This window comes from Xiphophorus couchianus, chromosome 14 (assembly GCF_001444195.1).
Source record: "Xiphophorus couchianus chromosome 14, X_couchianus-1.0, whole genome shotgun sequence".
NCBI classification, from domain to species: domain Eukaryota; kingdom Metazoa; phylum Chordata; class Actinopteri; order Cyprinodontiformes; family Poeciliidae; genus Xiphophorus; species Xiphophorus couchianus.
In genome coordinates, this window is record NC_040241.1 from 13986850 (window position 1) to 14012176 (window position 25327).

At 37.9% G+C, this 25327-nt stretch overlaps 1 protein-coding gene across 13 annotated transcripts in view; it reads right to left on the minus strand.

The window, feature by feature from the left end:
- LOC114157487 (adhesion G protein-coupled receptor L3) overlaps nucleotides 1–25327 on the minus strand; it is a 290896-nt gene that overhangs the window by 78293 nt on the left and 187276 nt on the right. For all 13 annotated transcript variants that reach the window (XM_028038500.1, XM_028038491.1, XM_028038499.1 and 10 more), the window contains 2 exons: nucleotides 9542–9895; nucleotides 5909–6012 (listed from right to left, as the gene is read on the minus strand). In XM_028038500.1, the coding sequence (XP_027894301.1) occupies nucleotides 5909–6012; nucleotides 9542–9895 (458 nt within the window). The remainder of the gene's footprint in view (nucleotides 1–5908; nucleotides 6013–9541; nucleotides 9896–25327) is intronic.

The window sequence follows — 25327 nt, forward strand, 5'->3', positions numbered from 1 at the left end:
AAACTAATGCAGAACAAATAGCCTTTGGAGTGTTTTATTTTTAATGTATATACTATGTCACGCCATATTATATAATAATAATAATAACAACAATAATAATAATAATAATAATAATGATTATTATTATTATTGTTGTTATTATTATATAAAAACTTGAATATTAGAATAATATAACATTTTATATTATATGTGTACAAACATATTATTTATATATTTCAATATTTATTTATTTCAAAATATGTTGTTGGTTTCCTAGACATATTTGAAAAGTATATGTAAATTTTTCTAGTTTAAATAAATATTTAAATAAGCTCAATGGAGTTGCATGGAGCATAGAGTAGCACAGTGATGCCTCTGTACAGGGAAATTTCAAGCAAGGAATTATGTAATTTGTAGTAACCAGAGAAGGAAGAAAAATCTCACCAATGTTTATTAATTTTAACAGACAACTACAACACACACACACAAAAATTGAAGTTAGTGAGGTGCAACAAAATGTGATAAAGTGGAATATGTATAATATGAAATGTATAAAATTATGTAAGAATGACAAATATTTGTTTTACTGTTTGAGGTTGAAGTAAAATGTTCAATTTCACTTCCCAATGAATGCAGAATCAGGTCCACAGAATAATTAAATGTCCCTGTATTTTTTCTATTTGGATGTGATTTATTACCAAATGAAATGGATAATGCTTCTACACTACATCAGAAAAACAAAAATACAGCTTAAAACAAAACTACAGGAAATCCCTGAACAGTGCAGCTCTGGGTCTCATCATGCCAAATATTTCCAACAGAAATGTTCTATATAAACTAGATAGACTTGATTAATGCTATTTACACTGAAATGAAGGGATAGTATGTCCTGGTGTAGAGAATAATACAAAAACTCTGCATACTGCCTTGCTAATGTAAAAAATAAAAATGAAAATCTAAATGGTAGAGTCTATAGACAAAAAGACAAAGCTATGTTTTTTATTTTTTTGTTTAAGGCAGAACTGCTTCAAAGTATAAATGCTTCTTTTATTAGATGCGAGCCATTACTCTATTAGCAATTGTATTTGCTCTGTTTTGTTCCTAAATTTTTAATTTGTTTAAAAACAAGCCAACTCTCCAGTGGTACACTTTTATCCAATTATCCTTAAGTTTTCTTCCAGCTCAAAAACATTGATAACAACATCTCTGAACATTGAAGCTAAGGCTTTAGAATGAGAGTTCACAAACCCTTTTGGGTTCATTAATGTTTGGACCAACAGAGGATATATTAAAAATAATCACCCACCTTCAGTCTGTTGGATTAAAATGCTCTGACAAAGTCAAGAATCTGGGGTGAACATGGATCCTGATCTGAACTTTAATAACCACATCAAATATATCATAAAAACATCATACGATCATCTAAAAAATATCGCTAAAATTAGGCGACTTATGTCCCCACAAGACTCTGAAAAATTAGTTCATGCCTTTGTTTTTAGTAGACTCGATTACTGCAATGGCATTTTTACTGGATTATCAAAAAAAGCAATAAGACAGCTCCAGCTTCTCTAGAATGCTGCTGCAAGAGTCCTAACTAAAACAAAAAGAGATCAGCATATCAGTCCAGTTCTAAGATCCCTGCACTGGCTGCCCATTACTCAAAGAACAGAATTTAAAATCTACTTAATAGTTTACAAAGCACTTCATAATAGAAACCCAGACTACTTTTCTGATCTTCAACCCTATATACCACTCAGACCTTTAAGATCATCAGAATCAAACCTACTAACTATTCCGAGTCAGAACTAAACATGGTGAAGCAGCATTTAGTTTTTATGCTCCAACACTCTGGAATAAGCGTCCTGCTCATTGTAAGACTCCCCCTGTTTATTTAAAACAAGGTTAAAAACCTCTTATTTGAAGTTGCCTATAAATAATTTTTTAAATTCTATTCATTCACTATATTTAAAATTTTAATGTTTACTTTGTCTATTTTTTATCTGCTTGATTTTTTATTACTCTCTTCTTGTTGCATGTTGTTTTTAACTTTCTTGTACAAGCACTTTGAATTGTCTTTGGCTGAAAGGTGATACATGAATAAAGTTGCCTTGAATTTGATTTGTCTGCTTAGTAATACACAGTCTGTGCTCAAAGCAGACATTTCATTGACTTTCATATCTGCTGCAGTATATCTTATTGGAAAAGGTAACTTCAGCAGTGTTTATCTCTACAGGCTTAACAAAATAACTTGTGTGATGGTAAATCCGGGGTTAATTCATAACATTGGCAATGTGTTAATTGGGTTCATTTTAAGCTTGATCTTAACAACAAGCTTGACCTGTTACAAATGAATTGTTTTGGTACTCTCCATGTTTATTGGCATCTCAAATAAATGTAAAAATCTCAAGAGATTCTCTTTTCTTTTTATTCAGTGGGTTTGATGGAAGATACCTTTGCGTTATCCTACAGGCTTGCTTGTCACAATTATTGATGTGGACAAATTTAGTTGAGTGGCTATTCTCTCAGACATTTTTTGATTTACAAATACCATCACAAATCTGCCACATTTGAACACCATGCTTGTCTTTCTTTCTCATTCTAAAAAGCAACTAAAGGAATCCACACTCCATGAAAACAAAAAGTAAGGAAATACTAATTAAAAGTTCCTGGAGACTGATCAACTTAAACGAGCAGACTAATAAAAAAAATTTTCAAGAGTGTGTAGCTTTTCTACACATCCTAGCCAAGAGGGTGCTGTGCTTTTTTTCCCATGGTGTAATTCACGAACAACGTACGATGATAAGAGATGCAGAAAACTAAGACGTGAGTAAAAACTGGATCATGCTGATTTTTTTTTTTGTAGCATTACCTGCTATCTCTGCCTGTGAGTTTATTAGGGAAGTAATTAGGCTTCTTAAATTGGTCCTCACAGAGGTGTGTGTGCAGGCGAACATGTCTTTGGAAGATGTTTCCGTCCTCGGCTTCCCTGCGCTCATCTCCTAATGAGAAGAGCTGAGGATGCTGGGTAAATATCTCTGCTTCCTCTTTTGTGTCTCTTACTCTCCCTCCCTTTCTGCTTGTCTGGTGTCATTTCGTTTCCTTTTTACCCTCTGCATCGTCCTTTCTCATTTCGTCTACCAAACCATCTGGTAATGAGCTGTGATACTCACAGGACAATGGCTATGGATATAAAATAACGAAGTGGCAGATGGGCATTCTAAATCCCTGACGGGTTGATCTTCATTAGAGACTTTCTTCCTCCACCAAGACAGGCGCACCGCTCAACTGTCATATCCTTTGAATTATATAAAAAATTTATAGCTTTTTTGTTATCCTAAAAATACATATATTACTTTCTCAACTTAACTTTGTTGTAGATTTGAATAATACAAAAGTAGTCTCACTATTTCTGTTGAGCAGGGCTAGAAAAGCAAACCAACTCTGCTGCGTTTGTTTATTTGTGTTCCAGTTTTATTGCTGTCAACAAATGGAATGCACCATACACAAGTGCAGCTGATTATTTCTTCTACCACTAGTTTTCTTCACTATAGACATTCTCCATTCCTATCAACAGACTGCTGTTGGCTTAATGGGCTAAGTTCCTGCCATAGAGTAAAACATAAGTGGTATGACATGCATGCCTCAGGGTGCAGCACGTTTCAGGTGGAATATTTTTACCATTGCTTGCAATTCATAACCTGAAACATGGATCCTCACTTGCCGTCCCCTTCCCATCTTTTATTCTTGATTTGATTACAGACTGAAGTGTAGGAAGGTGGAAATGAGGCTTTGCATAATAGCCTGCAGAGCAGAAGATGCAAGTCATTTGTGCTCGAGCAATATGGAGAGCTATAACCGCTGTATCATGTTGTAGAGGAGACGGCAGCGTGGATAGAGCCTTACCCACTGGAGTCCATTACACTATGCTGGCTTGTTGGATTGGGTTTCACTCCAATCTAAACATATGTGCATGCACACAGAGGTATCAGCTTTCTATGGAGTAAACCGCCTGGCTAATCAATTACATTAATTGACCAATTATGAGCAGGCAAAGAACGAAACCAACATAGAGCAGAGTTGACTGAGTGCGACAGAAATATCTGTCCTGAAAGCCGCTGCAGCAGTACTGACAGAAGGGTGAAAGGATAAAGTCTCTCTCAACCTTTCTAAGGTTCTTAAACATTTCTGAATTATCCTGTCCAGACTCAAATTAACACTACTGAAACATCCAGGCTTTCCTGTTTTTCTGACAATAACTAATTGAAATGTTCAAGTCTTTTTTCCGACAACATAAGGTTTATTTTATTAAGCAATGTACCGCAAATAGAATAAAAGAGGAATAAGCTACACATGTTAAGAACAGCAGTAGGCTTTAACCCAAATGTTTGTGCTACAAATGGTAAATGTTCAACATTACATAAAAGTGGACTATGTTGCTGGACTTTGTTGTGGTTATTAGGTTTTTAATAAATGTGAGCAGACAAATCATGCTCACTCACATGTACGCTGTTCTTGTGTATCAATAATATCTCTGGGTGGAACACTTTATGTGATATGTCAAAAGCCACATAAAGTATAGCAAAAGCAAAAAAAAAATATATATATATATAGCACATTTTCAGCAACAAGGCAATACAAAGCGCTTTACAGGATTTAAGAGGAAATACAAACAAAATAACAAACCGAAAGAAAGAGCAAAAGAAGAAAAAGCTAATAATGTTTATCCAAAGTAAATAAACAAGATACTCCTATTCAGGGTTAGTAGATAAGTATAAGTAAATGTCCTCTGGTCTAATTTCTTTTCTGGGTTGCAAGAATACGAGTCTAAAAAGTAGTTTTTCTAAGGTAGTTTTTCTGGGTTCCAAGTTCTCATTCCTGTTCTGGGTTGCTAAATAAGTGTAAATAAGTAAGCATCCTCTGGACTTCTGGGTGCTTGTTAGTAGGTATTCTCTGGACTTTCTAAGCATGCTCTAAATTTGTAAAAGTAATGAGTACTCCACAGTTTCTAAGTAATAAAAACTAAATGTTCCTGTTCTGGAAGAATTGTTTCTTCTAATTCCTACTCCTAAATAAGCCTACCACTATGCTAAAACATTGCCAAAATAAAGGGTAAATAGAACAAGACAAATAAGTCATGCTTTTATGTTCAGTGAAATAGATTATTTTAATGGTGTCTTTACAGTTCTCAGCAAAATAATAAGGCAGCAGTAGCTCATTCAAAAGGCTGTTGCCAAATTGATCACATTACGCCAGCCCTGCATCACTGCTCTAGCTCCTTGTGTGTGAAAGGACCAATTTTAAAATCTTTCACAAGGTTCTGAATAGTGTTGGGCCAATAAATGTTTCAAAGTATTGTTAGTCAGTATGAGCCAGATCCAACAGGGGTCACTCAGTATATCTAGGGTCACAACCCAACAAGTGAAAACAGCATTTAGTTTTTCTGCTCTGCAGATTTTTAAACCAAGTCCCTTAAAGCAAGAGATGTGTGGACCCTGTTCCTGGCTCCTTTAAGTCAGGATTAAAAACAATAGATTTCTAAAGTCTTCCTATTAAAGTCAAATCGTATTTTATGAGTTTATTGTTGTCATGTCTTTAAAATTGAATCAATTTCTTGTCATTAATGTGACTTCAGCACTTTAAAACACTTTGTGTATACTTTGTGCTAAAATAATAACTTGCCTTGACTTGAGTTCTATAGCATTAACTTAAACTTAAATAGCATTAACCTAGTCCTATACATAGGTAATATAAAAAGCATTCTGCTTATTGTATATGAAGGTGGTGCTGTTTTTTTTTTCTTTTAGCAAATTTAATAATACATGTTGGATTCGGAAAATCGTTTCTAAACGTATACAAAGATAATGAAAGAAAATTAAACACCATTCCAAATGTTTTTAAAATGGTGCAAAGTGAAAGTTGTGGTTTTTACCTTTTGATTGATGATGTTGACCCAAGGAGAGGTACAGTTGCTGAAGTCAGGCCCCTGGAGGTCCCAGTATCCTTCTGGTCCCAAGCACATGAATGAAGCCACGCCTTTAGACAGAAGAAAGTCACCAGTTAAGTGGTTATAAAGACTCAGAGAAACATCTTTTGTTCTGTGTGTTTTGTCCGTCATTCTAACCAATCTCGTCTGACGCAAGCCTATCAGAATTTTCCTCGACCATTTTCCCATTATAGACTGACACACCACATAATACTTTACAGTTTCTTGTCTATTGCCCGAGTCTTCTGTATGTCAAGCCCTTTTTCTTATTTGCGAAACTTGTCCAAAGAGACAAAATTTCTAAGTGATCCAATTAATGGAATTTGCAAAACTGTAATTGGATGGTTTTATCGTAAACTGGCTAAAAGGAATCTGCTTCGGTGGTGGCTGGCTGCCGGACTCATCCAGACACACTCAGTATTTAATCATTAAAAGTCAGAAAGTGTCTGCTCCTGTGGCTGTTTAAGTCTTGCATAAGAAAGCAGATACAACAAAATAGGTGCCAATTAAGGCTGAAATCCCGAGGAAAGGTCAATTTAACAGGTTGGAGGAAACTCTCTGCTGATAGATGAGCACTGCAAATCCACTTACAGATACTGAGTATTATTAATCTGCATGGTTATACGTTAAGCCTTTCTAATCTTGCTACACCTATTGACATCTACAATATAATATTTTTATTGGTTTAAATGTAAACCAAATATGTTATTACAGGTACAGGTTCAACAAATCATGTGAATTGGGATTGTTTTGCAATGAATTTAAACCCAATTTGCTTCTTCACCTTAAAAATCTAAGAATGCACCTTCACCGCTTACATCAGCGAAGTTGCATGCTGACATTAAATTACTCTTTCTTGTATACAGAGGGTGTTGTTGCAGGTTGACACAACCTGCATTAACAGATATAAATTTTGATTGACATATAATTTCCCTCTCCGGTCCACCTTAGACAGCCTTGTGTTTGATGGGTTTATAAGATAAGTGACTGTGCATCTCCCCCCTACACTGAGAGACAGAATGAAGGAGCATGAAAGAGAAGGGGGATGGTGGGTGGGGAGTCAGGGGAGGGTCAGAGGGGAGAGACAGGAGTGACAGGGAACGAAAAGACGTAGATGGAAGGGGAGCTCGCAAAACTTTCAAAGAGTGGCAGAGGAAGCTCACGCGGCCGTGTTCTGCTTGACAGTGTTGTCTGAAGTGCGACGGCTTTGAAGGGAGCTCTGAGAGGGGGAGGTGGGGTAGCGGTTCCTCTTATCTGCACCATGTGTTGGCTGTTAGCGAGGTCTCGATGAGCGCTGACGTTGTCCCGTTAATGAAGACGACATGTATATGTGCGTGACTCTGTTGGTGCACTGATTGATGAACAGATTGGGCCCCAAACTGAACTTGAGCATACCAGAGAAATAACTTTTTTTTTTCATTGTGCAGGTGTAGTTAGACCTCACCTAAAGAGTATATGCAAGCACTAAGGTTTACTGATTACCAGATGCAAAGCAAATGGTTCATTCGTCCCTCTATCAGAGTTAAAATTACAAAAGGAGGTAACTAAATACTAAATAAAAACTACTTTCTGTTATGTAAAATAAATTGAGCTGTTGCTGCCATCACCGTTTGTGTTCTCTCTGCTTTTTATACATAGAAATACTAGCAGGCCCTTCACCAGACAGTACCCTTCACCCTGGCCCAACGACTGTTTTTTAGCTGTTTTTTCTGTATAGATAGATTTACTGACAGCTGTTTCTGCACTTAAGAAGAATTCAAGAGACAAAAAAACCATATACTGTCCAAAAAAAACCAAAACAACTTTTTGGTGCTTTGGCCCTGTGACTCTATGGGTTGCCCAACTTTTTTCTTGAATGAAACCATTGAAAGAGCTATTTCTGCATCAATTTGATGTACTTTCTATGTTTTCTTCATAGAAATACCCCTGACCCAGTGCTTGTGCTGCTGTCTGAGCTATTGCTGCAATTAATTCTGTGTACTTTTTTTGGTTGACTGCAGATAGAAAGCACACCTAGCCCAGTGCTTCTGTTCTTCGGACAAAAGCAATAATGACCGTCATCTTTTTGTTTTTTCACCTTAAAAAAGTGCTTTTTGTTCAGTGATTCTGTGGTTAGAGGTGGGGGGTTTTTGTCCTCGATAATCATTGATGGCACTACTGGTTTATTAATTTTGTGCACTATTAAAGAACTAGGGATTCCATATTAAGTGTCTTACCAGGACAAAGTAACTAAAAGAGCCATTGTGCCTGTTCAGTTAGTGTAGCATCTTTATTTTATCCTTGTATTATCCTTTCCCAGTGCGTCTCGGTTTAGGTTTACTTTTTTCTGAAAGAAACCAAGATAGTTGCTTTGATTTTCTTTCCATTGACAGTACACCGTATCTGAGAGTCCCCATGTTTTGCATTGTCTTCTGCATGGAAGGAGCCACTGAAAGGGCTATTACTGCCAATGACTCATTTTGCTTTCCTTTCCTATGGAAGTACTCCTAGACCAGCATTTCTGTTTGTCTGTGTTTCCGTCTTGACTGTATAAAGCATTCATTATCGTTTTTTTTTTGTTTTTTTTCCCAGTTTCATTGATTTTCTTGCAACAAAAATCTTTATTGAAGAATCCTGGCTGACAGCAGGCTTGGTGTTTTTGTCTAAACTAAACCATTAAAAAAAATAAATGCTCTCAGGTTTTTAACCTTTTAGATAGAATGTCTTTAAATGCGCAGCAGTCAACATTGATTTAATCTGAAACTACACTTGACTTTATTCTGTTAGTATTGATGCAAAGACGGGCAGAAAACATCCACAGACACAACGGTCTAATGCCTGATCAAGACTAATGAGCTATAATTATTCACATCTATCCTGCAGTGAAACACAGAGCACAACTACAGCTGTGTGATGTTTTAGTAACTAGTTTTCATACAAATTCAACATTATGCTATCTTTAGCGCTGCTTCATTGAGTCGGGAATAAAGAGTCAGTGGGGGGAAGACAGGAAGAGAGCGAATGTAGGCTGCGCAGGGAGTGTAAATATAAACAAAAACTCACACAAGCAACTCACAGCAGACCGGTTCTTCTAAGGAGAATATTGACATCCTCTCTGAGAGAGGAAATAGAGAAACACTATTTACTTTTTAAGCAGAGCTTTTCTGATTTCAACAGAGATATGTTTGAGTTTGTCTGGGATTAGTCATAAATCTTGCAGATGTGTGGTTTTGTTATCGCTGCCCTCTCCACACCACGACTCATTTTAGGATTTTATTATAGAAAATAGAACTTGCAAAGCTCGGGTGAATTCCAGTTTCTACATGGACTTAAAAACAAGGCTCCTGCATTTTAGTTGCAGCTTACTTGCCCCCCCCAAAAAAGAAATCATGAAATATATTGCTATAAAGCCTGCTTGTGTTCCTTCAGGAAACAAACACATTCCAAAGAAAGACAAACACAGCACCTTCTTCAATGACGCAAAAGGCTGCTACACACTTCCACGGTCTTTAACAAATGACAAGCTAACAAGAGTTAATGGAGAGCAAACACCTACTCAGTAATTGTCAAAGATCTGGCATTAAAACAAACCAGCATTACCTATGGTTCCTGATGGACAGGGCATCTTGACGACAGTGCCCTGCCTGGTCTTCGGCCAGGCGATGTCCATCATCACCAAGGGATTACAATATTCCACCCTGATGTTCGGAAGCTTGGAGGAAGGCAGAGCTCCGTCGTCATCTTCTGGCTCTAAGGCGTTCACCAGTGTCTGCACGGGTGATGGCGTGGTGGTTGTTGTGTGTGGCCACACAGCCACTGCAGTTATTGTGGCGGGCATCCTGGTAGTGGTAGTCCTGGTTGTTGTGGTTGTCAGGGTGACGGTGACGGGTCGAGTAGTGGTCCTCATTGTTGAAGTCATGGTGTCCATATAAACCATGACAGAGGAGGACGTTTCTGACACAGAAGAAAGGATGTAAGATTAGAAAAAAAAGCACAGAAATAGTTTTAAATCATTTCATCAGTTGTACCTCAGCTGTGTTCATGCGGAAATTTGCTCTTTTTAAAGCTCAAATATGGACAGTGTACACATGGGAACTCTATTCTTCCCCTTTTTCCATGTGTCAGTTTAAGTAGAGAAGATAGTTCAAAGAGGATCAGTCGGAGTTTTCAGGGGTGACTAAAATGGGCATGCATGATGTCTTGTTTGGGACCCCTGCTGGATAAGCTAACATACACACGCCGACAACCCCCACACAAACCAGGAAACGCACATTTCCAGCTGTGCATTCTAAATGCAGCTGCTAGTGGGGCCATATCTCTGCAAGTCAATGGCAATTTTTTCTAAGTATATGCTATTTCTGGGTCATAGAGGACAAAGTTTAACACCCATTTCCTGGATGTGGATCTTCCCTGTGGTTACACTCCAGGAACTGTTTGCTAATGACGTTGTTTACCTGAGCTCTAAGGAGAAAATGCCTATCGTAACAACACCAATGCATGCGCACTAAGAAATGGACTCATACACTAGCTCAGCCATCTTCTCCTCCCTCTTAAATGCACCTGAAGTTCCTCAAGTCTTGGTCATCAATCATGCCTTGTGCACCTTATTCATCTTCCACATTGTCTCTGATTGGAAATTAGAGGTCCCAAATTAATTTAGCTCCAAGTTTTATTTATGAATCCATGAACTCAGTAAGCCCATAGAGTGTCTAAGGACACACAAGGGATAAAACTTCATAACATTTCCACAGAAAAAAAAAAGAAAATAAAAGAATGCCCTAACTCCCCTTTTAATCCAACCATTGTATATTTACACCACCATCTTTGCTCTGTTTAGCTTTGCCAACAGTTTTGTATGTCATGATCTAATTACAGTCTGCGGTTTGTGGACAGCTCGCAATGGCCCCTCTAAATGGATGAAAGAGGCCTTTCTCACAGACACACAATTTGGACCTTCACTAAAATGCAATTTGGGACAGCTGTCATTTCCTCCTAGTGCCGGGATACAATCAAAAAGACAGAAGTGACAAACGATCCTAATCTTCGTATGAAAGGAGAGCAAAACAAAATTTAATGAAGGTCAATTTTATGTTGGCAGGTTCAATGGACGCGGTGTACCTCAGTGAGCTCAGATAACGGGGGGCGAGGGGGACTGTTCCATGAGATTCAATTTGCAATGGGACAATATCTCGGTACGGTAAATTTGGAAAGGGTAAAATGAAATTGCATTTCACTATTTAAGCTTCCCTGACAAATAATACATATAGACTGTTTTACATGTTGGTTATGTTCATGAAAATGTAGGACTCATCTTTAGTTACTATTGTTGCCAGGTGGAAACCGCTGGGACTACACTTACACCACACCACGAAGGGTCGAGATTAGGTACTTACAAACTTTGCAATCACTTAGTGCTTATATGTACAAATTTCACACATTGAAAGTCAGTTGGTGCGAAATGGAAATGCAGAGGTACAAAATAAGTGTATGGTTACGAATTGTTTTTACAGATGAACCTATCAGTAAGATACAAATCAGCCCAAGAAAACACAATTTCCATTCTCCACAAGGTGACAAACATCATCAGTAATTTTAATTTCATCACCATCTACCATGAAAGCAGTAGTAGGAAATATCTTTAAGGGAAATATACTCAAGGACACCAGTCTTATTTGATTGTTTATGAAAGCATTTATGTTTCATGTGTGGCCAAAAAGAAATAAAATCAAAAATGAAACCCTGCTTTTTTTTAAAATATAGGTTTGATGTCAGTGGATGTTAAATCTGAATATGATAGGAAGGCCACCACGAGGACGTCTGATAAAAATCTGATCTGCTTATATCAAGATCAGTACTGGCCTTGCTGTGGCAATCCTCATACAACCTAGTGACTGAACAGGCAAGCAGAGGGGCCAATTAGGAGAATCAAATCTCTACGCAGGTGAAGACCACTAATTTAGAAGTGGTGTTGTTGAGCTGCCTCCAGCATATGTTAATGAAGGTAAAACTTGAAACACATGAGGGACTATTAAAATGGAAAAGACTGCAGTTAGACAGATCATGAACACATTTTATTTGCTCCTGTGTGATATTGATACTTGCTTGGATTAAAGAGCATTAAAGTAGGAGTGCATTACTTCACTGGCTGACCCTTTTCAGCTTTTACATTATTTCTGTATTATTAACAAATGCTAATGTTAACCTTAAAATTATAGGATGACATTTCATGTTATTATAAAAACCTTAAAATGTCCAAATCTTAATAAAGCATAAGGATTTTACATGGTGCATTTAAAAAGAGTCAGTGTAAAAATGAATAATAAGTAGTAAGAACACCTTGTTCTTTGAAGGTTTATCACAACTAATTGAACATATTGGAAGCACTAGTCTTGGGTACTATGTTTAAGATGCTCAAATGTTACATTTATAGGAAAATGTATCATCATGTGTAGGTTTAATTTGAGTTAATCTGTTATCAGATCGGTATGGTAAATGGCTGTATCCTTTAAGATCTCGGAAAGCAGTTAACACCTGGTAAATTCCAGGTGTCCCATCATCTCTAGCAAAGTACCTGATAAGCTCACAAACGTACCTCATAAGATCTCTAAAAGTGCCTAGCCGGTTTGGTGAAAGTAACAAGAATGCTTCAGGAAACTGCTAGGAAAGTACTTTGTAGGTTTTGAAAAGTACATACGGAAATAAAATTTGAGAAGCTTGCTGGTTAGCACTAGAAGGTACATTGTAAGATTTGGACATTTACCTGTTAGGTACAGAGAAAGTAATTACTAGTCCCATTAAAGGTACAGATCAATTCCAGTGCAGTCCCAGAAAGTACCTGGTAAGAGCTTGAAAATAATGTCTGAGTTTTGGGAAAGCATGGGCTATATATAGTGTAGTGCTACCCAGCTTTGTTTTTCCTCTTTATTTATTTGTCCTTTCAGAATCTTAATAAATACCCTAGTCTGGTCAACCATTTCATCTGGTCATTTCTCATCCCAGGCTAAAAGACAGTGAGATCATTTTCTTTTACCTCTTCTTCTAAAGTAATAAAGATAAAAAAATGTTGAATGGTTAAGGCAGTATGACAGTACGGAAGAAATATGACTTAGGGAAATGTCTGTCACAGCAGGGGGTTAATTCAAAGTCACCAGGAATCATGTTTAGAATGTAATTCTATTCTTCTGGATGATCCCACTGAGTCCACGGGTAAATTATTTTTCCGAAGGTTCGGTCTACATACGGCATGTTAAATACACCTGCAGACACACACGGACGCAAAAGAGATAGAGACTAGGGACAGAAAAGAGGAGTGTGCCCTTGAACAGAATTAAATGTCTTTTCCATGAAATGAGCACATGCAGAGCAAAAAAAAAAGAAAAAAGAAAAAAAAGGGGAAGCCAGCAGTGGACAGCAGCTACAGTCTGCAGGCACTATTGCCTTAGAGACAATACAAGGTCATTTTGTTTTAACTTGCTAACTTTGCCAATCTAGACAAGGGGATACAAATAGGCTTGGGAGAACATATAGTGTAAAAGTGGTCTCTTCAGAGCCCAGAGCAATAGATTAGTGAACTTAAGAGCATATCTGAATTAATCAAAAAATAATTTTAGTTGTAGGTTTTAAAAAATGTAAAAAAAATATTTCAAGGCAACTCTTCTGTGTCCTGTGACAGGAGCTATGGCCATGCAAAAACCTTTAATTAACCTGCTATTTAACATATTAACAGACCACTTCTTACATTATCCATTTAAATCTTGAAGGCTTAAGAACATTCAGGAGTAAACGTATCAACCTGTTCATTCATAAAAGTCCGCAGTAAACTATCGTAGACTCTCCAGCTTCCTGTCTTATTCGAGTACCAGAACCCTCTCATCATCGATGCTCTGCTTCAGCCCCTCCCCAATCTCACAGAAAGCATGAAGTCTGTTTCTACCACACACAGTGCTTTGTGCTTCATTTCAAAGCATTCATTTCTAACTAATTAGCCTCTCTCTCTGTATCCCAGGGCTCGTGGCTTCCACAATTAGATAAGCCTGCTCGACTCCGCTCCAGGAGAGAAAATTGCAACGCTATTATGAAATGGATCCGGTTTATGTGACTTGCCACTTCCACATGGAGAGCAAGACACGTCTGGCTCTGGGAAACTTGGGCTGAGTCGGGATCAAAAGAGCGGTGGAAGGGGCTTTTGGGGTGAAATGGAACAAGCAATAGACAATGAAGTGAGTCTTCCATCGTCATGCTGAACCCAATTACCTTCTAATTTTAGGTTTTGAACCTTTATGCATGGCTACATCTTCAGCAGATATTTTCCACAGACAGGGAATTAAAAAAAATTGACTGTGGGTGTGTTCTGTCAGCTATTCACTTACTTTTCACCCACTTATAGCTCATTCAATGTGATTAACAAAAGCTAATATTAAACTTTAAAAAATTACCTGTCTGGGTGCTGGGACAGATTTTTAAACCCATGATCAGAATTAATATCTGACTGATACATTGTTGTGATTTGAAGAAGCTAGACATTCCCACTGTTCAACAAACTCTTACTAGCTGCCTGTACATGAGGGTTACTGATAAGGATTGGCTATAACTAGCAGTTTCTCACTATCCTTTTGGATTGATTAAGATAATACTGTATTTTACTTCTATGTGGTTTTCAGTTTCAGCAAATGTCAAGCTGTGTTGGGTTGTGTGACTTGCTGCTGTACCTTCTTGGACGTAACATAGGTGAGATTTGAGAAATGAATTTAAATCAGTTCCTTTACGCGATCATATATGCTGTCTGTAAGGCGAAAGCAGATAGTTCAACAAATTCATGAAGCGTCAGCATTTTGAGTTACTGTAGCTTCAGCTGCACCTTTTTTGCTGCTTCATAGTTTGATTTTCCACTGCTGACACAAATTAGATTTACAATGTCATTAAGAAGGTTTAAAACGTGCTAATGTGATCTCATGAGTTTAAAAGGAACTAGACTCACTTTGTCACCAAATTTGTGTTTTTTTTTCTTTTTTTACTAAGCTAAAGCTGCTTTCAACACATCAACATCTTTGACTTCAGAGAAAAGATTTGCATAAAATTATGTTTCCAAGAGTGGTCTCATCCACCCTGTAAAGGAGACGTTAAGGAAAGTGAACTGTGAATTGCTGAATTTGTTTGCTTCATAATCAACAATCATTTCAGCATTTAGTAAATGTTGAGGCATTATTTTCTATTTTGTCTCTGACATGCAATTTACATCACTGTGAACCTTGGGCTGATTCAATATTTTTCATGTCAGTTTGTTTCCAAACAGATCTTTTCTTATAACATTTTAAAATGATTTTTCTTCAGTAGCTTTTACACTCTTTGATGTCTCTTTTAACCTACATCTTTTTCAGTTCTTAAACCCAAAGCAGAAATTCTGAAATTCAGATAATGAATGACTGTGGCAAGATCAAAATGAAAGACTGCTGCAAAGTCAACAATTTAATTCTACTTGAGCTTTGAGGAGCAGGTGAGAAGCATCTGAAAGTCACATATTTCAGAAGTAGCCAAAAAAAAAATGAAAAAAGAAAAAGGGTATAATCCTGCAAAGATCTGACCTAAAACTTGAGAGATGCATCATTATTCAGTTGATCACCTACTGTGTGCCACGGTTTCAGCTAATAGTTAGAATTTTTCTGTGTCAAACCATCAGGGCCTTCAGGGAGTTCAGACAGGATCCAAGTTATGCCAGAAAACAAAATGTAAAAAAAAGACATTTTTGAAAATAGTATTATACATGTGTTACTAATTATTTAATATAAATAAAAGTTGAAATTCTTTATGCAATAGAAGCATCTAAAGCTAATGATCACAATCAAACTTTGTAAACCATATACATGGAGCATTGCCTGACAAATCAACTTGAACAACGCAGATTGTGTTTCACCTGTACTGAGTAAAATTGTCATTTTTCTATGGAGGTATAGGCTGTCTCATTGAACTGGGTTAGTTCCTACTTGTTCCAATTCCCAAGGCTTCTATACCTGTTTCTATGTTGATTCTACAATCCAAGACTTGTTACTTGGTCTGACATGCAGTGAAAACAGAATAGTATTCTTGTGAGACATTTAATCTAAACATACTGTAGGTCTGTTTGGGTATAACTGTTAGGGTTGCTGTGTGGTTGATGGTTCTGCTGCAAACTAAGAAAAGGAAGACCGTATCTTTATTTACAGCGTAAAAAGTGTGCTGTTACAACTGAGACCTGTTTTGAATGGGTGCCTGTATCAGTGGCAGTGTTTAGTGGTGGTGATTGGTATTGGGTTTCACATAGAGAAGGCTTCAGTATTAGATGCAGGGCTTGGCACTGGCATTTCTTATAGATTTAACTAAAGAAATAAGAGTAAAATGTACCTTTGTGACAGGTTGCTGTTAAAGTGCCTAAAAGGGTTCTTAATTAACTTATTTATTATCTGTAGACACAACACTGATTCACCCCTTGAGTTCAGGGAACATTTTGTGTCAATCATTCATAAGTCACAGTAAAGCTGCTTAACAAACAAACCAACAAAAAAAACATTCATCTGTATAGTCAAAAGAGAAGCTTTAATTCAGGTAGCGCTGTCACCTTCATCAGCACAAAATAGTCTGAGTTGTAAACTATTTAAAATGAATTATATAAATAGATAAAATGCTGAGTGGCAAGGATGGAAAATAAATGATAAAAGTCCTGTCATTTAATAGTATCTTATTGTGTCGAGCCCACAAATCCATCACAATGTGCAACTGGGAAGTGGAAAGGTTGAAGAGGTGCTGGCGGTGGCGGGGAGGAGGAGCAATAAATTATGCTGCAAGGCATCCGGTAAGCTTCGATATCATCTGACATGATGAGAGCCATAATGGATGGGAGCTATGCATTGTTTGGCAATTAATTTCTTATTCCCGAGCTCCATTCGCGGGATTTGAGAGGGCATCAATGGAGGTCACACAGCACTGGGAGAGGTGTATGCACTGGACTGATATGTATGCACACATGGACACGGGCCTGGAGAGACCCTTGCTGTGTTTGCTTTAACTGACAGAAGAGACAGGAGCTGCCACAGGCACTGCACTGAAGAACTCTGGGGTCATTTTGCTGCACAGATTTGCAAAGACACACAAATAGGAAGGTTTTTTGGTCTAATGTACACACATACTGGGTAATCTACATTTCCCAGAGAGGAAGCATCTGATTTTCATTTAATTAATTACATTTGATGCAGTCAAAACTCTCAAACCTCTTCAAAGTAAATGAAAGTCTTCAAACTAGTTGGAAATCTTCATATTTCTTTAAATATTGCACATACTGCACGATGAACACACGGTCCAAAAAAATCCTTATTTACCAGCTTCCAATGTTTCTCTTTTGATCTTAGGAGAAAGTCTTACAAGGAAAGCGAAATATTGGATTTGGCTTTTACTCTTTGGAGCTCTCGGGCAAGGGACAAGGCCAAGCATAGTCAAGACTGCCCAGGAAAGTGGAGGGTGGAGAAAAAGATGGACAAAGGCACAGGGGTAAAAAGTAGAACATGAGGAAGGAATCACCATGAGGAAAAGCTTGCTTTTCCAAGGTCTTGCCAATTGCCAAGAAAACAGAGTGCTGGGCTTTTCAAAAGACTATCAAACCGGGGTGGAATAGGCCAAATCGAGAGAAACTCCGACTCTGATGATAAAGAGAGTTAAAGACGCTTTGGAGGCCTCCGCTCAGATTCACTCGGCTGATTGGTCAAAATAAATCACTTTGAGCTTCTGGGCCACGGAGCCTGTTAAAGTTAATGTGGCAGTTTTTGGGGGCCTCTGGAGGAGTCGGTTGCCAAACACTCACACCAACACACAAAGAAATACATAAGAGAAAAAAGAGGGAGGAAAAAGCTGAGAAAACTACCACCTGCTATATTATACCATTTGCTACATTCACAGGTTTAGTCAAACAGACCTCGGGTGATTGGCTGAGGCAAGAATCTAAATCCGACAAAGTAAACCACAACATCATTTCATACATAAGCTTTTCAATAATGTTTATTTTTTTTGAATGTTTTCTTCCTCCAATTGTCTTTACATGCCAGAAGTGATAGATGGACTGGCTGGTTTAATTGAGGTAATGCTTGCTATCCCCCTCACTATACATATGATCTGTGTATGATTAGGTAAGAGCAGAGCTAGTACAGCCAATGATGGATAGCCCATCAAAAGGAGACACCCTAGACAAGAATCACATAATGCATAATGGGATCCAGGTCCTTGCAGAGCAGCAACACAACATTGGATGCTTCAGAGGCCTATAACGACAGTGCACAAAACTAGTACACCTGACACACTGATAGTGTGAATAAGTCTTTCACATCAGTGGTGTTGGAAGACATTATGACATAAGAATATAATGTGTTTACCTGTAGCATGCACAATTCGTCTCCCATATACTCTTTGGACATGGCGAAAAATTCACCCACATGAGCATCGTCACACTAACCTGCCATGTAAACCCTATATATGCATCACTGCTACAGAATCAATGCGATTCCAATGACAATGTGTCTGGTCTGGTCTGTTGAAATTGAAACCCAAGTGATGTGGCCAGTAATGATTTGACCACTTGGGTGTAGTCATGGGGCATTAAATTTCATTTAAAGACAGTCAGTTCCTTGTATTCCATTCAAAAATAAATAAAACGAGATGTTGATGTCACTGAAAGGTAACATACCTGGTCATATCAAAGCAAAAACTGTGAATGTTACCTAATTTTAAAAAAAATACAAGCAGTGTAACCGGATCTTAATTTTTAAAAAAGCTTGGTTGGATGATGCCAAAAATAATTGTGAGCAACAACTGAAATTATTATCCAGAAATAAAGTCCTCAGAGGTCAGGATGACGTCAAAATGATGACGAGCCTATTAATGACAAAGGTGGCTGAACAAAAGACACTTGCTCCAACATTTCTGAGGATATGCCACTTGATTATTATGTAGCTGTTCAATGTTAGAAGAGTCAAGCATGTAGGCATAGTGTCCAGCTGGTCACCGACTTTGAGAGTATCACAGCAGAGGTCACGCAAAATGATGCAGCTAACAAAAGACAGATGAAACGGAAAAGCTCATAATCCATGAAAGATGAACCGCATGGAAAAAGGTAAGGCGGACCTTCCTAGCACTATGAAGTGAATTGACAATCTGAAAGTGACTGAAACCTGCAAATAGTATTTGAGAGGGAGCCAAGAGTAGCCAAACATTGCTGGGAAACGGCAGCTGTTTGGTCTTTGAAAGCCAGCCAAAGAAAACTGATCCTGCTGGAAATTAAACTCCAGCAACCAGGTTGGTCAAACCTGAAAGGTGACAAGTCTTTCATTAAGAAGAAAGTGCTCTGGATTCTTGCAACATTTTAGCCAAAAATATAACAGTTGTCATCCAGTTACTTCATTTCAGAATCAAGACATGGGCAGTTTAATATTCTTCATTGAGAAGGATGAGGGGGGGGAAAGTTAGAATTGAGCAAAATACAAAAGGTCTTCCTTGAAAAGTGAATCTTTCTTGGATTCCAGTGTATTCCCTGCAAGAAACGGATTCTTCACAATGAGAAAATACACAGGTTGGGCCCAAAAGAGAACCGTTTAATCACACATGAAAATCTGCCCAGATTTAGAGGGTTAATGTCCATTATCGCTTGGTTAAGAACATCGTTTACATTGCGATCAGATGTAATTTTAGTTCATAGCTACAATATTTGAACATATTCTGCAGAGTTTAGAATATAAAGTGCAGGACTGGTGTGCTTCTGGATATTGCTGATTTGTGTTAATACTTTAGCTGCTTTTCTCTAAAGTAGACCTAAGCAAGCCTTCTTTTTTGTGTTGAGTAAGAGAAGAAGATGTTTGCAGTTCAGGTGAACTATAACATGCAGCAAATCAACATGCTTATGTAAAACACTCAACCAACTCAAATGTACAAAGGTTTCTTGCAAGCTTCTTTGTAAAAAGGATCTAAGATCAAAAACATTTGTTTACAAGTGGGGTCAAAATGATTATTAATGACTATACCACAGTTCATTCTCAAAGGAGCTAATAGGGGTTAAAGAGTCAATTCCCAACCAAGAGTTGTGTGTTTCACATTGGAAAAAAAGTCTACAGATGCATTACCAACAGAGGACTATTGTGTTGCATCATTAAAGCTTTCCTCATAGTAGCATTTGTGCATGCGTCTCTGTACCAGGCTGTGCTGAAGTCTGTGTGTGCTCCATGAATCATTCGCAACTATAATCCTAAACCTTGCACTTTCCCTCAGAGAAAATTGCCCTCTCCAAGAGGTGCAGCAGGCATGTGATAAGCGTGCGTAGCCTGAAAATAAGCATTTAGCCTACATCCCTAAGCCTCGACATCAAAAAGGCTTCAGACAGAATGCAACGGCCAGTTTTTTTGTAGGCCACTAGTACTTAGGTCTGAATTACATGGCACTATATTCCTCAAGGCCCTGCAAACAAGACAAACCTATAGCAACTGCAGGGTGGCATTGGAATGTGTATGATAGCGCTCAATTGAAAGCAATGGCAGCTAATGAAAAATGTGCCCCTGTGTGCATCTATAAAGCCAAAAAGGGGCGACAGTTTGTGGCTTTCAGAGCATGCTGAGTCATATTCAGGTTTTCTGCAGCAATTCTGCCAATGGGCATTTACTGCTTAGACGCTCTTAATCAATTTAGCATGTGTCAGGCTCCTCCAAACTGAGCCAGGATGGGCCAGAGCATCCAAAACATTGGCTGTTTTCGGCATGAAGGTCGGCGAGCCAGCTCTGGCAGCTCCCTCCAGGCCAGTGAGTGCTGGCAGCACGCCCTGAACAGATGGCAACACGTGGCAAAATTACAGCACTGCCAGACAATGAATGTATCCGTGATACTAATTGTGCCCCGATCTATGCACCAGTCATGAGTCAAGGAAAAGATTATTCTAGCACAGACATAAGGAACGCCTACAAGGGTGCCTCAGAGACAGGTTACTCTGAAATAGCCTCTCCCAGACAGGGACAACACTAACAGACATTTAATAATCACAAACTCTAATTCTACTAAAAATCACAATAAGGTTTGGGAAAATAAGGCTGAATTAAACTGACATTTCCGCATATTGGCTGACAGACAAAGAGCAGGGGGAAAAAAACTGTTTATATTCTCATGTTGCAAAACAATATCAGTGCTTCAGACAGCAACAAAAGGTGACAGACACCGAGGAACATCATCTCATGCCGCTGCTGTTGTCTTTACAATGCACCCCATGCTCACTCTGACAAGCAACACGTAGGTTGTTCAAACAAATCTAAGCCTCAGACAAAATAATCTAACCAAAGCTAAGGATAAAAAAGTAGTTCAAAAGTTTTTCCATCAGCAAAGTAATACTCTAGAATTCAAACGGGCCTCAAGCAGAATTACAATCAGACCATTTTAAAGACCATCAAAGAAAAGAACATCGCAGTGCAGAATGAAAATAAATATGATTGTTTTAAAAGTTTAAGTCTTCTAACACATATTATGTGTGATCTTAACCATTCCGTCGAAACTCTGATAGGATGCTCAGAATATGAACGTCCACCTCCGAAGAAAAGCAACCCACAGATTGATGCGGGTTAGGTTCAGTAATGTTCTGTTTTAATCTCATCTGACCAAATTACCTTCTTCTACATCTCATTGAATATTAACCCCTGCCTATATTAGCTTACTCAATATCTATTTACTGCCGATGGTAGTATTTCTTACAAAATTGAAGAAAAAAAAAAAAACTAGAAAAATGTAGTCGTTGATTTTTATTTTTCTTTTCAGCAGAGGCCACGACAAGTGCCCATCACTTCCACCACTTGAAGTTTTAACACCAATTCCATGCAGCTCTCAAACCTGCAGTCCAGAGAGGTCTAATGTTCTGAAACAATCAAAGCGCGGCTCTTCATGGAGGACATGGCTGAGGTGAGTCACACAGACACGGAAGAGGTGAGAATTAATTAAAAAAAGGTGAACATTGCATGGAGAATGGGGTCAGGGATAGGTGAGAAACAATGAGTTTCATCTATTGTAATAGAACAAGCCTGCCCCAAAAGGCAATAATTGTGAAACATTTGTAGATGTTTTTAAACGAACATTCATTTTGGTTTTGTTTTTTATCATTTAAAATGTTGATTTTTTGATGAAATTAATTTAATGGTTTTCAAATTGGGGTACTGCATTTATATTTATTCAATTTAATTTAAACTGAATTCACACTACTACACTGTCTTAAATAGTGGCTGAGTTTGTTATTTTACACTGCATTTGTTTTTTGTTTTATGTCCACATTCTATGTTTTGGACATTGCAAACATCATCACAAAGCCTGAGCCAAACGCCTGAGCATGTGCTGTGCTGCGCCTCTTGTTGTGGAGCACCGGCCTCAGCTGTGGGTCTGACCTCGTCTCTGCTGCTTTGCTGATCATCCTCTGCGCTCCACTGATGTTGCAGGTCAGCCATGTGCTCACGCGATGCGAAGCACAAGAGGAAATGAGCTAGTGTTAGCCCGATCAGAGAACAACACCTTTCTGTGAGTGTTAACAGGCACTGTGATCGTGACACCGCATCAAATTTCACAAGCTCGTGCTGGCAGCAAAAAGGACGACGCTACATTAACTTCAGACTCTCTGGACCGTTGGCTCTTTCCGGCCGAGATTTGGGCTCACTGAATGAATGTAACACAGCCAAATGATCACATAAGTGGTTTCCTTAAACTCCTCGTGAGTAGTAGCATCAGAAATTTGAGCCCCGTGTTGTCTGATTTCCTTGCATCATCAGCGCCTCAGCAAACAAACATTATGACAAAGCTGCAAATATAGACTAATTTGTGGGCAGTGAAGTGGTACAACTGATGCTGCTTCAAACAATTTAGTTGTAATTGTACTGCCATTTCAAAATTAGGCAATTAAGGAGACAAGTGTGCAGATACTGTCCACAGTTAACAACACTAAGTGTACTTGGAATACGTCTGAAAATGGCTCAAACTGGAGGGTTCATCATATCAGAGTCCAATCAATCACTCTTCTTATTCCTGGCGAATCTGTTTATCTGACATTTATAGTTGTTTTCCGACTCCATCCATCTACTTAATGTAATATTTTACTATCTATATTCATGCAGCTGGCTATTTAGAGGGGAGCCTATTCAGCAACAGCAGCAAAACCATTTTCAGCAGAATGTTTGTGTCTATAAAACATGTCTATCGCTTTTTAAAGGTGAAGAGTGATTCAAACTGGGAAGCACATACTATTTCGTTCTCTTTAACCACAACAAATTACAATGCAGGAGTTGTATTTCTTCAAAACCAAACACTGTGGACTGGTATTGAATGAATGAATATATTATAGGGTCTGTTAAAGCGGGACTGCATATATATTTAAAAAAAACTTCCAAAAAAAAGAAAAAAAAAAAACAATTTTAAGAAAAAAGTTGGAGTCAGCTGAGGGAAATAAATTCACCTGCCAGCTTGCAGGTATAAAAACGCACCAGAGAAGAAAAACAGGAGTAGGGATTTCACAGTCAAATAACTTGTGACATTTTTGACTAGAGCTGTTGATGAGATAGCACAAAGAATTACCTTGGTGTGTCAAAACAGTTTCGTTTTTTTCCTGTTATAAGCCTCCCAACATGCTCCGGTTTATAAAAAGAACAACAGAGTGTGGAAATTGGACTTCTCAAGAAAGTTTTACAAACGTTGCTGTGAGAACATTCTGCAAATTTGAGGGGTATTTTGTTATTTGTTTTTCACCTTAAAGTCTGGACAGTGTTATTATATGAGCTGTGAGTATGGGTTATAAAATCACAAAGATTTATTAAACCTGGGTGAAAATGTCAACTTCTTAGTGGAAAAACTAATGCAATTAATCTAGTATTTTTTTTTTATTTAGTACTAATAAAATAAGCTCATAAGCTCAGTGTGCAGCCTTTGAGAGGCCTGAATACTCTTGTATGAAACAGAGACACATAATACTGAAGGTTTACACATAGCAATTGAAATCAACATCCTGTATTTATCTTTCCATCAGCTGAAGTAGATTGACTGAACAGCATTTTTTCAAAACAGATATCGCAATTCCACGTTAAAGATGTTTAAATACGTTAAATTCATGTTTATATTTCCATTTGGCAAAAGTGAAGAGAGAAAAGCCGTTTAAGTAGTCTCTTCTTTACATTAAACACAGCAAAGACCTGGAGCAGCAGCTGAAAATTCAACGCCATAAAATAATTTGGACAAGAAACTAAAGGACCACTAAGAGAAAAATAATTTTTTTCTGAGCCCAACTTGGCTGAGCAGGCAACCCACTAAAATACATTAAAGAGGATGTTGCCTGAGTGCTTATTGAAGGTCTAAATCAGAAAGAGGTAATTCCAAGGAGACATTAGTCAAAAATGACTGCAGTTCTGCTTGTGCTTTCTAATAATTCTCCATTAGATATTAGGGGAAAAGAAAACAGCCCTTCACAGGAGTAAATTAATACAAAAGCATTTCGGCAGCCTCCTGAATGCAGTCATGGCTGTAACAAACTTAAGCAATTCAAAACATTCCATTAATAAATGTGTTCAAGAATGGTGCTGACTTTAATGAAAACTTTGAACTAAATGATACTGGTTTTGCATGACAAGCTTGTGGTGAGCACAGCTCACACGAACATCTTCTAATGGTGCTTTACTAGGGGATGAACATAAGACCTACACATTTTCAAGGGCAAACTTAGAATATCTAATGCAGAAAAGCGAATTTGCCCTTAAGGCAAACTTTATGGCTGCTCTGTATGTGTGAGTGAGTGTTTTTCTGCATGCAGGAAACAGAGATGTGGCCCAGCTTAAGTTTTGCCAACCTTATGTGATACTGATAATGAAGCACAGGAGTTGTCTTCAATTTGCATGATTAAGTCATTTGCATGATTAAAGATTTTGTGAGATAATGCCAGCTATATATATATATATATATATATATATATATATATATATATATACAATTATTCATAAAACATAACACAAGATGACAACCAAAAACTAACTAACATTGGCACTGCAAGGCTTCAAACTGGATATTCCCAGATGGAAGTGGCCACTGAGCTTATTGTGTCAGAGTATCATAAGGAGCAGAAAGACAGGAAGAGTCACAGAAAGACATAGAATTGAACGTCCTTTGGTCGCATCCCACACCAATTACTGCTTTAATGCAGAACCGAGTGATGAATACCTCCATTCAAAACTATTTACATCAGCGTGGTCTACGTGGTAGACAACCAGCAAAGGTACCTGAACACACCACCAGGCACAAGCGTCATCATCTTGCGCAGGCCAAGGAGCTTTAAGAGCAACATATTTTTTTAACAAATAACTTACGAAGAAAATAGCTTCA